We start from the raw sequence: 16,111 nt of genomic DNA, 5'->3' as shown, positions 1-16,111 counted from the left end.
CACCCTCCCTATGCCACCCCTCTAGGTGGTCACAAAGCACCGAGCTGATCTCCCTGTGCTATGCAGCTGCTTCCATTTCACATGTGGTAGTGTATATATGCCATCCATTTCACATGTGGTAGTGTATATATGTCAGTGCTACTCTCTCACTTTGTCCCAGCTTACCCTTCCCCCTCCCTGTGTCCTCAAGTCTATTCTCTATGTCTGTGTCTTTATTCCTGTCCTGCCCCTAGGATCATCAAAACCATTTTTTTTTTTTTTTTAGATTCCATATATATGTGTTAGCATACAGTGTTTGTTTTTCTCTTTCTGACTGACTTCACTCTGTATGACAGACTCTAGGTCCATCCACCTCACTACAAATAACTCAATTTCATTTCTTTTTATGGCTGAGTAATATTCCATTGTATATATGTGCCACATCTTCTTTGTCCATTCATCTGTCGATGGACACTTCGGTTGCTTCCATGTCCTAGCTATTGTAAATAGTGCTGCAGTGAACATTGTGGTACCTGACTCTTTTTGAATTAGACAATCCATTTTTAACCCACCAGTTCTGAAAGTGTACTTGGAGGGGTCTTGCAGGGGGAAATTAGCATGTAAGAGTCAGTCAGTATTCAGGGATTGATCTACTCCTTTTGTGCAAGCTGAAAGTTTTGGTTTATTTTGTTTGTTATACTTTTTTGTTTTCACACTAGTATGATGAACTTTCCTAAGTTTCTCCTTCACTCATACAAATATGATACCTGTGACTATTTTTTCAGTTGTTAAAGTAGGATACAAATGTGATGAGAAATGTGGCTTAGCTGGGATTGGCAACCTTTTTCTGTAAAGGGCCAGTTAGTAAATATTTTGGGGTTTGGGGGCCATTTAGTCTCTATTGCAGCCACTCATCTCTGCTGTTGTTTTGGGACAGCAGCCATAGAGGTGTGTAAATGAATGGTTGTGACTGAATTCCAGTAAAACCGCATTTACAGAAACAGGCAGTGAGCTGGCCTAAGGGCTGTACTCTGCCACTGCCTGACTTAGAGTCTCACTTGGGGCTGTTTTAGACACATCTGTAGCCTCCCTGGCCTTATGCAACCGTGTGGTGTGATTCGAGGATCACCAAAGTCATCTCTTTCATCATCATCCTTTAGGCAAAATCTCCTTCTCTGTCAGTCCCAAAGCCTGAAATGCCAACCATTAAAATCCTTCCTGTGGGAAAATTCTGATGTATTCAGAAGATCGTATTTTTATTGAAAACCATAGGTAACCTGTACATGTGCAAACTCCAGTAGGCATTAGTTTAGATGTACTCTAAACAGAAGTCTAGGATTATAAGGGAATGGGACAAAGTACAGGTCATTTTTAGTGATAGGAAGAGAAGAGAATCCTGTAGCCTGGGCCATAAGGACCTATCGTATTTCTGAAGCCCTAAGAAAGCACTGTGCATGTAGAGGATGGCATTGGTAATAATGAAAATAACCAGTGAGTGGCAGCTGTCAGTGAGGCTCAGTGCTTTGCATGCATCCTCCCCTTCCTTCAGTACAGTGCAGTAGAAAATACTCTGGTCCCCATTTGATCGACAAGGCCACTGGGCTTAAGAGAGACGATGGCTCCCTGGTCAGGAAGTGTGAGAGTTATAATTCATACCCAGGTGTATTTGATGCCGGAGTCTGCGTTAAATGGTCAGGTTCAAGGGAAAACTTTCAGATGATGTAACATTATGAACTGAGATTGTAAGGCAGGAAAGCACTTTGTATGTTTGGGACCATTTTAAAAATATTGAGCAGGTTTAACAAATATGTGTCTAACAGAATCCACGTACCTCCTTAAAATGCTTTATCCTCCTTCCAGCACCACCCTCCCCGAAAAAGATTTAGGCATTAATGGTGGCAATTCAGTTTTGGATATTTTTCATTACTCCTTAAAGTTGCCTTACTTACTTCCTATTTATGTAGTGTTTTTAATTTCTAAAAGTACTTGGACATACATACATTGACCTAATTATGTTGTTTAATTTTCTCTACAGAGGGAGAACAGTTGGCAAGGGACTGTAGTAGATACACCTTTTTTCCTACCTATAGATAACCCTACCATCCCACAGTCAGTATCTTTAGGTCCTAGGTTAACTCTAAAGTTCTCTCAAGGTGGTCCCCAAATAGTGAACTCATTTCTGTACTTGGCATACATATCATATTACAAGAAAAAGAGTCTTTTGAAAATCTGACTTTGCAGGCATTTAGCTGGGACTGCCTTCTGCGCTTTGCATACCTATCCATTAATTACACTCTCTCTCAAGTAGCTTGTAACTGTAGTCTTTGTAAGGGGCAAAGATCAGCCTGGACCTATTTTGATTTACTGGTTTATTAATCTTGACCAAGAATTCTTTTATTTGAAACTCTTCACTTAGGAAGTCAATTTTATAGCATTTGCCCATTCATTCTGAACATGTTGGTTTCAAGTAATCTTGCCAATGAGTAATGGAGGAGCTAAAATTACTAATAAATTAATTAATATATATTTGTAAACCCAATGGAAAGCCAACAGTGATGTTGCTTTCCTATCGATTATTATACCAGTCATTAATTGCTGAGAAAATGCTACTGTAGCAAGCAGAGAACATTGGCCAATTCCTTTGGTAAGGTAGGATTCCATCTTTAAGATTTCACTATTCTGGAAAGTAATTACTCATTTGCTCTGTATATTCACAGTGTGTGGGTAAAGGGGTTGGACATTTTGTGGCAACACAGAGGACTCAGGCAGACATTAAATTCTATATAAGATTCTCCCTTGTCAGTCAGTGCTACTTTAAGTAATTTGTGGTTTGGACTTTTATTTATGCTGAGAATTCTTAGATGTTAATATGACAATTCTGCACAGATTTGTACCGAAGTGCTCAATTATTGTGGTAGAGAGACCCTTGGAAAAAGCCTCTACCTGGGGTCTTTAACTCCAGGATGCTACAATGTAACAATATTTTCTTTTCATAGGAAGCAAGTGGGACTAACAGACCATGGTCATTACTTTAGAGTGAAATATATGAAGGTGGTTCTTTCCCTGTCAAGAGTTAGGTGCCTATCAGCAATGCTGGAGGAGAACGGGTAATATCTAAATTCATGGTCAGAGATCCCTGCCTGTCGATATCCCAAGCAGAGTAAAAGAAGGTTATGATGGAATGTAATCATAGACAATTACTTTCTACTCTAAGGGATGTAATAAAAGAGATCAGATCCAAGACACCAAGCACACCACCCCTCCCCACTGCAGTCGCTACCTGATTGTACATGTGGAAGATCTGTAAATCAAGGAGAACTCTGTGGTCCATCCCTGTCGCTGAGTGAGTTTCACTGTGTCCAGGGCTCCTAGCCAGTAAAAAGAGTTAGAGATTTCTGCAAGCACCAGAGGGTGGAGACAGTGGGGCTAATAATGCCTGGCAGCATTCCATTGTAACTGACTAGTCTTGGTCTCTTAATGTTTTGTATCTTGAATTACAAGAGTCATAAGATGGTCCTGCTCACATCAAGATGATGGTCTAGTTTTAGCAGACCCCAGAGTAAGTGTATCAGCAGTCTAGGGATTGTTGTTTCCATTTTTCAAATAAGAAAACTGAGGTCCAGAAAGAAGGTTATTTTTATCAAAGTTACAGATTTAGTTAAGGATCAAATAATTTAAAAAATCTATTGATTCTGGCCTGGTGTTCTTTCCACTATATCTTCTAGACATATTAGTGAGGATACTGATTAAATAAAAACTTCACTTTGCAACATCAAAAGAAGGACATAGGGGGACAGCATTAAGTGTTATTGTCTAGTCTCTCCTTGCATTGAAGTGAAAGGTTAAATACTAAAAATAAGAACTGTAATAAAAATTGCAAATCAAATCTGTATGTAGCTATGCCAGTCTGTAGCTTTTAATGAGTAATGGCAACTTACATTGTTATTTTATAGAAACCAACAGATATAAATTATTATGCTTTTTATTAGGATGTAAGTCCCTTGAAAACAGGGACCATGTCATATTTGTCTTTGTAGCCTTAAAGTTTAAAGGTCAAGAAAGCCATAACAGCTTTTCCTGCCTGAAGCATGAGAAAAAATGACAATATTTGACTTTCTTTCTCCCGCACTTGTCAGCCTGATGAACTTAATTTATAGATCCTTACGAGATATTTAGGTATGTTTCTTTTTTCTTTATTAGTTGTCTGTTTTGATGCCAAGATAAACTTTGATGACAACGCAGAATTCCGACAAAAGGACATATTTGCTATGGACGACAAATCAGAGAATGAACCCATTGAAAATGAAGCTGCCAAATATGATCTAAAATACATAGGGCTGGACGGGAACATTGCCTGCTTTGGTAAGAAAGCAGTTATATAAAAAGAATCATTTGTGGATTTTTGCAGAATTTAGGGCCCCTTGGTTTCTGAAATGTTATTTCCCAATAGCGAGTAAACATATGAGATTTTTGTAGCCAAAAACTCTTAAGAAACAACCCAGAATTTCTTCCCAAAGTTCATTTTGGCTGGTGGTCACCAGTTTAAAGCAGGGTTTCTCACTTCTCGCGCTATGAACATTTTGGGTTGGATAATTCTTGACTGTGGGGCGCTTTCCTGTGCTACATTGTCACCAGTTGTGACAACCAGAAGTGTCTCCAGACATTACCTTTTGGTAAGCACAGTCACCCCAGTTGAGGACCACAACATTAAGGTGTTTCAGTTAAACTTTGATTAGTAAAGGTCAGAACTTCTGCTACTCTAGTCAATGTTAATACGCTAGGAATTATTCTGAAATTTGGGTTTAAGATAAATTGCTTTCTTAGAGGAAGTAGAAGAGAATGAATACTTTAATCATTATACTAAAGTTTCAGGTGCTGTGAAAACCAAATGATAAAATGTTTACTCCATTATGTCAGTTTATTAATAAGACAATTGATTTTATCATAGCCATCTAAATTTGTAAAATTGGCTTATTAGCAGAGATAAGAATGGGCCTATAGAGGCAATACAGTTTCTGCATTGTCCACAGCGTATGGTACTGAGATTTATACACTTTCCGTTTCTGGTGGAAGCAATTCATCGCACTTGAAACCGAGGTCTTAATCTTAATGGAATTAAAATAAAAAAGATTTGTAGCTCATTAAACCAGCAGTATCTTTATATTCAGAACTGAACAGACCTCATCCAGTAGTTTGCTGTTCAATACAATAGAAAATGACATCCAATTACAAGTGATACCAAAGGCTCTTGCTTTGTTTTGCAGCAAAAACTCTAATGTACCAGATCACTCACATCATTCTGATCTTGATAAGTTAATATGCTCTCAATATTTGTAGGCGTTTAGAAAGGGGAGAGATATAATGGTGTGTTTAGAGCAAATTAAGTACATATTCTTTGTAGCCTCTGTAGGAGTGTGCATGATTTGACCAAGGTAGCAGTCTCATAAGCTATGATTAACACATTTCACATTGTTTTAAGATCATATATAAATGATTTTTATTTTAGTTGTCCCAGACTTAATTAAATTAGTCACAGTTCATAGGCTTACCTGAGGAATTCAGGGGTCAGAAAAAGTGAAAGGTACTTTACCTGGAGAGTTTCTGCTGTGTTCAGCACTTTTTGGGCGCTTTCTAATCTAAGGAAAGCAATTTCCTATAATTAAGCTTAAGAAGCAAAGGAAGTGCAGTTGATCAATAAAACTTTGCTCTGGAAAATAAGAATTTTTATGTTAAAACTCTTCCCTTGGTTTCTAAAGAAAAGCTACTAGGATGTTGGCAACATTTTGGTTCTAGTTTTAATGATCAGGTTGCTAGTGAACATTTCTGATATTAATTTGAAACAGGAACGGGGGTTAGGAATATTGTTTTGATGCTGTAATTTGTTCATTTGCTTTCTAAGTTTCTCAGAGAACACACAAACATGCATGGTTGCGCTAAGTGTAAAAAAGTGTGGAGTCCTATTGAAGTTGGGACCCCTGTGGTTCAACCCCAGAGGGATGCCACATTCAAAGGAGCATATTCTCAGCAAACAAAAAATTGAAAGAATCACATTCTTTACTCAAATCTCTTAAAGAATATTAAAAAGAATGTAATTCATAAGCTCTAGCAACTTTTCATATCCTTTTTCCTCTCTTTCCCATTTCTCTTAAACACCGTACTTTCCAGAACCTAAAACTCCTTCCTCTACTAATAGTCCAAATTTATTACTTACTTAAGCTCTTCCCTTCTTTGTGTTTCCCAGATTGATTTAACTTCTCAATAAATCCTTCTTCCCATTCCCAGGTCTTTTTTGTTTATTCTTTATATGCACATTTCCTGATTATTCTTAAAGTCTATGAATTTATCTGGTTGAATAGAATTCCAAGCAGGGTGGAAATTGGCCTAGTGAAGTCGGGGTTCTCTTTTAGCAGTATGGGGGAGGGACAAAATTTATGCACCCTTTCATGCTGTTAAATTTATCCTGTCTTGTGTGCCATTTGCATTTCACAGTGAATGGTGCTGGACTCGCCATGGCTACCTGTGACATCATTTTCCTGAATGGTGGGAAGCCAGCCAACTTCTTGGATCTTGGTGGTGGTGTAAAGGAATCTCAAGTATATCAAGCATTCAAATTACTCACAGCTGATCCTAAGGTAACCTCTCTCTTTGTAGGGGAGATTGCATGGTGTAATGATTTCTCACCATCAAGATCTACCTTGTTCCTGCTGCTAAGGGTTAATAAGCCAGACCATGTACTTTGCAGCCCCAGGTGCAAATCCTGCCTTATATCCCATTGAATGCATGATGGTTTAAATCATCTGGGTGAAAGGCTTATAAGTGCCCCTAGGATTTTATTTCAGGGTATGTGCTTACAAAGTTCTGGGAGGTAGAAGGAAATTTTTTTAAAAAGTGTAGTGCAAATAATGAAACATGGGTTGGCATGAAATATTTTTTGGGTCCTTCACACTGAAGCGATTAGTTCTATGCTTATGTGACTTAGAGAGGACTGAGTCTCAGATTCCTTTCATAAAGATGCTGAAGATATTATAAGATTAAGACAGAAGAAAGTTACAGGCTTATAATATTATATATTACTGGAAAATAATGACCCCACCTCCTTCTATATGCTTTTCAATTTACATCTCTGACAATTACATACATTACAATTCGTAACATATGCTCTAAGTAGCATATAATGTTGTTTCATGGGCATCTTCTTAACTAGAATGTAGCTATCATACTCATGCTAGGTGCATAGTAGGTATTCAGTAAATATTTAATCAATTTAAATACCAGTATGATTTGTTTCCATTGTAGGTATTCAGTTGTCTATGATAACAAGATTTAGGTGGATATTATTATATTGAAAAGACTAATATTTTTTGAATATCTGATATATGTCATTTAATTCTCTTCACAATTCTTTGGGGTAGTGTATATAGCACAACCATATGATTGTAAACTTTATTTGAGAATCATTATCTTAATATTGTTAATATGTGACACGTTCTCTTGGTTCCTGACATATCTGAAGGCATGGGAAATCTGAACCATCACTAAGAAAATCATGAATGAAAACAATATCAGATTCTTTTTAAAGAAATGTTGTCTGAACTTAATATGGAAGCTTCCCACTCATAAATAGACTGGCATTTTGGGTATCATGTGCATGCAGTTTTGTCTTAGGTTAGTGGTATGCTTGTCTGTTTTCATTATGACTAGTTGGTAACCTTATGTTTTTGCTATCTTTTCCTTCTGATTCACATACACACACATAAAATTGTTAAACATTATTAGCAACTTATCTTCATTGCTCCAGGGTTGTTCAGGAATAGCAAAGTCACTGAAGTCCAAAGTCACCCAGCCGTGAAGTGTCTGCAGTTGATTTTTCTGTTTACAGAAGCACCTCGTTTTCATTGGTTAAGTAGGAATATTATCAGAGGCTCTGTAATCATTTATTAATTCATTTATCCCTCCTTCCTACTCCTTTCTAAGGGAAGAATAATTTTTATCCCAGAGATTTTCAAACCAATTGAAATCTGTAAATACCATGGACATAATACACAGCTCTTTAAACTGCTTGAACTGCAAAGTACCCAGAGGACAGGCAACTGTAATGAAATACTGTACATTTAGTGAAACTCAGTGCTGAGAATTAAAGAGAACCATCAAAGGATTAAATCTAACAGGACAATCATTGCATTTTCTTTGGAATATCTTTTCTTAGGGGCTGATCCAGAATTTTAATTTCATAAAAGTACAGGAAGGGAATGAAAAATCACTTGGAGAGCTTTTTTTGTTTTTATTTTTGAAAAAAAACAATCTCTTCAAAAATGTTGACTTTACCCTATAGAATACTTTCAAATGCTTGGAGTATTTAAACTTTTTTGAGATTTGACTGTCATCTTGTATAGATAAAGGTATGTGGGAATTATTTTATTTTTCTCATGCTATATCAGGAAAATGCATGCTTGGCTCATCTCACAGTACATTTTCCAAATCTTGAAATTTCAAAGCCCGTTAAAAAGCATAGAAATGTAATGGGTATTTTCAATCCTGGCATTGTTTCACAGATTTCAGAGAACAGAGGCTAAAAAATAGTATAGATGAATTGATTCCATCTTGCAAGGAAACTGGTTATAGTTCTGGCAGTAATTATTTCAAGTAGAACCCCATCCATTTGCCCAGAAGTAGAGATTCCCCAGAGCCCAAAGCTAATTATTTCAAAGGTATTGATTTTCTTGTTAGATATAAGGATTAGTCAGTTGAATACACTGAAACTCAAAATTACAAAAGGCCTGTTGTTGTTAAACTTAAATCAACTGATACTAACAACTACTTGTTTGTTATATGTACAAGCTAATTCTACTGATCAAGTAATAGACATCAACATTCATATGGATTGGCATATGTTTCCACTCCTAACGTCAGCCATGGAGCTGAGACTTGCGTTTCTTTCACTTGACTATTAGCCCAAATGCTGATTTTCATTGGGACACGTACCTTTATAACTGATCTGTTCCTTATTTGTTTGTAATATATATGAAGTGAAGTTCCTCTGCCAAACTGTCTAAAACAAGAGTATTTACTAGGTAGCTTTCTAAACTGGATTCCCATGAAGTGTATCATTAAATATTTTATAATTCTCTTATTTTCCAGCTGGGCTTGAGATGAGAGAAAGGTAATAGAGTTTGTTCTGCTGGTGGTAGAATAGATATGATCTCACCCTCATCATTTTAACTTCCAGGATTCTAAACATTAATGTTCTTAAAATCACAGGGAGTAAAATTGATATAAAATAAAAAGTAGAAGTAGGATTTTGTGGTAATCTGTAAAGAATTTGAACACATTTAAAGGAGAAACACTATCAAGAATGTTAGCCTTACGTTTTTGTTTTCCTGATTGGTGCTTTGGCTTTTGCTTCTAATTTTAAATTTAGAATTCCAAAGGTGTAGAAAATGAGTGCAACAACATCTGGAGTGTGTAAAACATCTTGTATAAATGAATTAAAGAAAAAGATGGTTGATATGAATCTCAACAGTAACCTCGACTGTATTGTCCGAAGTTAAGCAAATTTGTTGCCCTCGGGAGGCCTGATTTTGAAAAGCAGTAGCATATGATTGGCATTAGTGAAGTCACTTCACTTGATTTGACTGTGCTTCCTGGTTTAGATCCAAGTTAGAGTCAAATTTTCAAAGCCCTTTAAATGTCTAGCAAGAAATGTGCTGTATAAGCACCAAATACTCGTTTAAGAAGGAAGGGATTCTTGGTGGGGCTCTGGTGCCACGCAGCCTGGGTTGCAGTCCTGTCTTTAACACGTATTGGCTGTGAGACCTTGGGCGTGTCATTTAACTTTTTTGTGTCTTGGTTTCCTCTTTTATAAAATGGAGATAATAACAGTACTTATTACCTCAGAGGGTTACTTTATTGCATGAATTGAGATACACAGATTTCCAATTTAAAGGGGCAATAATTTCACATGACAGTACCATCTAAAAATTTAATAAACTTTTATTAAAAGTATAACTTACATAGAGGACACTATACAAATCTTAAGTATGTAGTTCGATGAATTATGACAAAGTGAACATATCTGTGGAACCTCTGACCACATCAAGAAATAGGACCTGGCCAGCGTCATGGCCTGAATGTTTGTGTTTTCTCATAATTTATCCATTGAAATCCTACCCCACAATGTGATGGTATGAGGAGGTAGGGCCTTTGGGAGGGAATTAGATCATGAGGGTAGAGCCCTCATGAGTGGGATTATTGCCCTTATAAAAGAGACCCCAGAGAGCTCTCCCACCTCTTCCACAGTGTGAGGACATAGCTGGAAGTTGGCCACCTGTATACCAGTAAGTGGCCACTGAATCTGCTGGTGCCTTGATCTTGGACTTGCCAGCCTCCAGAATTGTGAGAAATAAATGTTTGTTGTTTAAACCACTCAGTCTATGGTGGTTTGTTATAGCAGCCTGAATGGACCAGGACAGTCACCATCCCAGTAGCCCCTTATGCCTCCCCACTATCCTCCCCCTACCCTGCTTTCTTCCCAAAGGTAACACTCTCCTAACTTCTAATATCAAAGATATGTTTTGCCTGGTTTTGAGCATAATACAAATGGAATCATACATTGTATACACTTTTGTATTTGCCATCCTTCACTTGACTTTTATTTCTCAGATTCACTCATATTTTATGTAGCAGTGGTCCACTTATCATTATTGCTGTATAGTATTCTATTGTATGACTCTGCAAGAACTTTTCTGTCATCTTCTATTGATAGACATTTGTGTTATTCTTATGTTTGACTATTATGAATAATGTTGCTGTGAACATTCTCATACATGTCATTTGGAGCATATTTTTGATACTTGGAACTAGAATTTCTGGGTAATAGGGTATGCATATACTCAGCTTAAATCAATACTGCCAAACAGTTCTCTAGACGTGGCAATTTACATTCTCATAGGCGTGTGTGGGAAGTCCAATTTCTCTACACCCTCATCAACATTTTAGGCATTCTGGTAGGTGTGAGGTAGTATCTCATTGTGGTTTAATGCCTTTTTCTCATGTGTTTATTAGCTACTTGAATATACTCTTTCAGCTTCTGTCACTTCATGTATAAAGTAGACCTGAAAACAATACCCCGAAGCATTGTTTTATTATCATCTAAGATATATGTGGAAGTACTTCGCAAACCTTTCTAAACCATGATGAAAACTTTAGTTTGTGTTGGGTTTTTTTTTTTTTTTGAGTGTTCATTTTGATTATCATTTTAAAGGCTTAGATTTAGAATTACTGAAACAGTTGGGGAATAAATGGTCATCTACAGAAATGGGAGCTGTCTGAAACAGTTCATTGTCACCAGTGTTACTGCCTGGGTTGTTTTGAAATTGATTAAATGTGTAAGCAATTCAGTAGCTTGCAGTGATTCTCCCTTCAGACAACCAAGAAAACACAGTTTAATAAAGGGAGGACTAAATTCATGTTTGGGAGAACCACAAAATATAATTTGGTATAACTTTGAGGAGAGGCCAGCTGTTTTAGCTCTGTGGTAAGTGCTTGAAAAGTCTTTAGAATTTGAGGCCAGGGACATAAAACTGCATGCTGTATTTTTGATAAAGGGTTTATGCAAAGGCCTTAAGTTGTAATAAATATGTTTTAGAATTAATACATACTAAATGCCTCATATATTGTTGATTATCATATATTTAAAAACAAAACAGTATCCTCTTTTTCTCTTATATACATGCTTATATCAGAAGCATGAAGAAAAACTTGTTTTATTACATGCCACATGTATTTGCTGTAATGCCTTATCTGCAAGGGAATATTTTGGGTGTTAATAGAACTCTTTAGGGACTAATTTTCAAATATAATGTCCAATATATTTTAAATATGAGTGATATTTTTGAAATGATTACCCTGCATCTCCATTCTTACAGGCCAGTTTGAAAACAAATTTTACTTTCATATAGAGTTGAAAAGCAGCCATTCTTTATGGTGATCATCTACCTGATAGCCTAGTCTGAAAAGAATAAAAATGCTTTTGTACTTCTCGATTTGGAGACTGTCATTTGGTTTCCCCTTCCCCTTAGGATAGCCTCTCATTTAGGGTAACCACTGTGCATACACTGGAGAGTGGAAAACCATCCTCCCTGGGCTCATTTCTTTTCGCAGTGGTTTTCCTACTGTCATGAATTCATAAATGCTGATTTTGCATTTCTTTTCCTGATGTCCATTTATCCCAAATTTCCAAGATTGTCTGGCTCTCTATGCCCAGCTTACTTGCCAATACTGTAAGAGCCAGGCCCTGCTCTTACAGTATTGGCTCTTTCCGTATCTCACACATGATCAGTGTGTCTGATAGCTACCGCATTTTCAAAGCATCTCTAATGGAACACTCTAAATCTCTTTTCATGCTCCTTGCTGACATAGTCTCAGAAATAAATAAAAAATAATATTTGTACGCTTTGCTTCTCAAAATTCAGATTTTAATACACCTTACTTTGTTTTGTGGTAAGTGATTTAAAGAATTTAACAGACTTTGGGATATTTTAGCAAATTTTATGATTAGTCCCAGCGTGCTCAGTAATTCATTATGAATCCTGTATGGAGAGGCCTTTGTAGATTGTTGAAGAGAAATGGACCACTAATCAAATTATGATATCATATAGGTTGGAAATAATATATACTTATTACAAGAGTTAGGATTTTTTTTTTCTTCTTAATGTTATTGCATTGAGAAAACAAGTAGTTGAACTCAGCAATTAGAAAATAGTGTATTTCCTAACAAGTTGATCAAATAATGACCAGGATTAATGTCAAGCATCTCTGAATCTTAAGAATCATCTTATCATGGTAGAGTGATGAAGGCAGTTTTACTATTATTATTTTTGAGGTATTGTTTTAGAATCCAAATTAGCTGGTAGAGGAATCACTGGGTGTGGAGAGTGAACTTAGTAAAATTATTCTGGAGAACAAGTTTAAAAACCTTTGAACTGTGAGGACCTCTGATTCTTCTTCTCTGCAGAGGTGAACTGTAGGCTGGTGGGATGAGCCCCAGTGGATTCAGGAGATTGAAGACACTGAATCCTCTTTCTTCTTCCCTCCATGCTGCCCCCACCCACTGCCAGAGAATTAGGAGTGCTGTCTCATTCATAAATGAGCAACATGTCCATATGGGCTTGCTGAAGAAATCGGCTTGACTCACAGTGGCTTTCTACATAGTGTTCTGTCTTTGTTTTAGGATATTTTATTAAGCAGCATCCCTTTTCCCCTAATTATTAAATTAGGGAAACATAAAACAGAAAAGTACAAAAATACATCAAATTACATGTACATAGCCTTTTTTTTTTTTTTAGCATTTTCTTTTTTTTTTTAATTTTATTTATTTATTTTATTTATGGCTGTGTTGGGTCTTCGTTTCTGTGCGAGGGCTTTCTCTAGTTGTGGCAAGCGGGGGCCACTCTTCATCACGGTGCGCGGGCCTCTCACTATCGCGGCCTCTCTTGTTGCGGAGCACAGGCTCCAGACGCGCAGGCTCAGTAATTGTGGCTCACGGGCCCAGTTGCTCCGCGGCATGTGGGATCTTCCCAGACCAGGGCTCGAACCCGTGTCCCCTGCATTGACAGGCAGATTCTCAACCACTGCACCACCAGGGAAGCCCCCTACATAGACTTTTTGATGAATAATATAGTGCAGCATTTTTGACAAAACTAGTATCAATATAACTGACACTATTATATAGTCTGCTTTTTTCACTTTGTATGTACATTTTGCCTGTCTTTGTGCAGTACTCCACAACATCCTCAGTGGCTAAATAGTATTCACTTTTATAGATATATGTTTACTTAACCAGTCCTCTGTTATTTGGTATTCAGGTTGTTTCTGACTAAAAATAATGCTCCTGTGGACCTCCTTGTATTCATAACTTTACAAACAGGTCAGATTATTTACATAAGATGAACGTGGAGAAGCGTGAGGGTAAAAATGTATGCAGAGGTTAAGTTTTTTACACTTACTGCCGCATTATTTCAATACTAGTTGAAGGAACATAGAGGGTTTTCATCAAATAAGTTTTCCTACATCCTGGCTATCATTACTGTGGCTCTTTACAATCATGAGAGGTAACATTTTAAATTATTTTTCTTTTATTGAGCATTTTTTATTACTTCTGTTATGACCTGCCTATTAATATCTTTTGCCCAATTTTCCATTTTTATGTCACTCTTTTTCACAGAGATTTAAAATACAGGTGTGTGTGTGTGTTTTGGAAATCAAGGGAATGGGCTCTTTTATATATGTTGTCACTCTTTTTTTTCCATCCTGCCTCTTGTCTTTGAATTGGTCTATATAAAATTTTATTATGCCATTATATCTGTGTCCACCTGAAATACTGTTATGTAAAGTGAGACCACTTAATGCATGTTATTATTTTTTGCTATTATTTACTTAGTTTCTTTTTTTTTTTTTAAATTAATTAATTTATTTATTTATGGCTGTGTTGGGTCTTTGTTTCTGTGCGAGGGCTTTCTCCAGTTACGGCAAGTGGGGGCCACTCTTCATCTTCATCGCGGTGCGCGGGCCTCTCACTATCGCGGCCTCTCCTGCTGCGGAGCACAAGCTCCAGACGCGCAGGCTCAGTAATTGTGGCTCACGGGCCCAGTTGCTCCGTGGCATGTGGGATCTTCCCAGACCAGGGCTCAAACCCGTGTCCCCTGCATTGGCAGGCAGACTCTCAACCACTGCGCCACCTGGGAAGCCCCTACTTAGTTTCTTATAAAACTTTTAGTAAGACTTTTAAAATTTGTTGCTTCATGAATCACCATTTAAGGTACAGTTTCAAGTGGAAACATCGTATTCTCCACCCCTCCAAATGTGACTTAAAGCAAGATGATGTTGTGATTAAAATGGCATGGTTCTTTAGTTATTAATAAGATTCTTAGTTATTTTCAAGGAATATTTTTCAAAGTATTGAAGGAATTTCATTGTAAACTAATATGCATTTTTTCAACCAGGCTTCTTAGTACAGTTGATTCCCACTATTTGCAGGTTCAATATTTACAAATTTGCCTATGCTCTAAAATTTATTTGTGACCCCAAAATCAATACTTACAGTGCTTTCGCGGTCATTTGCAAAAGTACACACAGTGTTGAAAATTTTTACTTATCCGACATGCTGTTCTCAGTGAATGTCAATCAAGGCAAGATTCTCCTTTCATGTTTCAGCTCTCTTACAGGAAACAAGTGTCATTTTCACGATCTATTCAGTGCCCCATTTTTCATGTTTTTGTCCTTTTTGGTGTGTTATTTTGCTGTTTAAAATGGACCCACATGTAGTGATAAAGTACTGTCTAGTGTGATGTGCCTTGCAGAGAAAATACATGTTAGATAAGCTTTCTTGAGGCGTGATTTACAATGCTGTTGGTCACAATTTCAATGTTAATGAATCCACAGTGTATATTAACTAAGATACACTGAAACAGAAACAAACACACAGAAAACAAGGTTATGTACTGATAGGTTGACAAAAATGTTGTGACCAAGGGCTCTCAGGAACCTAACCCTGTATTTCCCTTAGGGGCGATGGATCAGTATTCACTAATTCAATGTTCATTGCAACTTTATAGACCATAACTGCTCTGAATAATGAGAATTGCCTTTATAAAGTTTTGGGTAATTATGGACAGCTCTTCAGAATCATATGCTAGAGACTTCATTTTATCTTTTTTAAGAAAGGACATTCAGGAACCCCTAATGTAAAGTTAAAAAACAAAAAACAAAAAACTTTTCTTCTCATAATTTGCATTTATATGTTTCCTAAAGGGAAGTATTTTGATTATGAGAACCTTTGAAATGGGTCACTAATGGCTTTTGAGACATAGTAGCTTTATACCTATGGATTAAGTGAATAAACCTTGAGAACATTTTAATTTAGTTTTCACTTTTCAGTTAAGAATGATTTCCTTACCTAGTTAGGTCCCTTCGCTTTATGCTTTTTGAAAGTTTTCTTTACATTTAAAAAATTGATCATTTTTCACTTTTATAAATTTACCTTTCCTACTTAAAAGTATAAGATTAAAAAAATTACCCCTAACTTTATTCACATCACACAACTGCTGTTACAGTTTGTTAAATTTCCTTCCAGCAT

The 16,111-nt window shown here is 36.7% G+C and overlaps 1 protein-coding gene across 3 annotated transcripts in view; it reads left to right on the top strand.

The window, feature by feature from the left end:
- Window positions 1-16,111, top strand: part of SUCLG2 (succinate-CoA ligase GDP-forming subunit beta) — a 255,788-nt gene that overhangs the window by 146,788 nt on the left and 92,889 nt on the right. For all 3 annotated transcript variants that reach the window (XM_082412336.1, XM_082412338.1, XM_082412337.1), the window contains 2 exons: window positions 4,180-4,341; window positions 6,469-6,611. In XM_082412336.1, the coding sequence (XP_082268462.1) occupies window positions 4,180-4,341; window positions 6,469-6,611 (305 nt within the window). The remainder of the gene's footprint in view (window positions 1-4,179; window positions 4,342-6,468; window positions 6,612-16,111) is intronic.

This window comes from Balaenoptera physalus, assembly GCF_965194825.1.
Source record: "Balaenoptera physalus genome assembly, chromosome: 11".
NCBI classification, from domain to species: Eukaryota; Metazoa; Chordata; class Mammalia; order Artiodactyla; family Balaenopteridae; genus Balaenoptera; species Balaenoptera physalus.
This window is presented reverse-complemented; position numbering and strand designations above follow the sequence as displayed.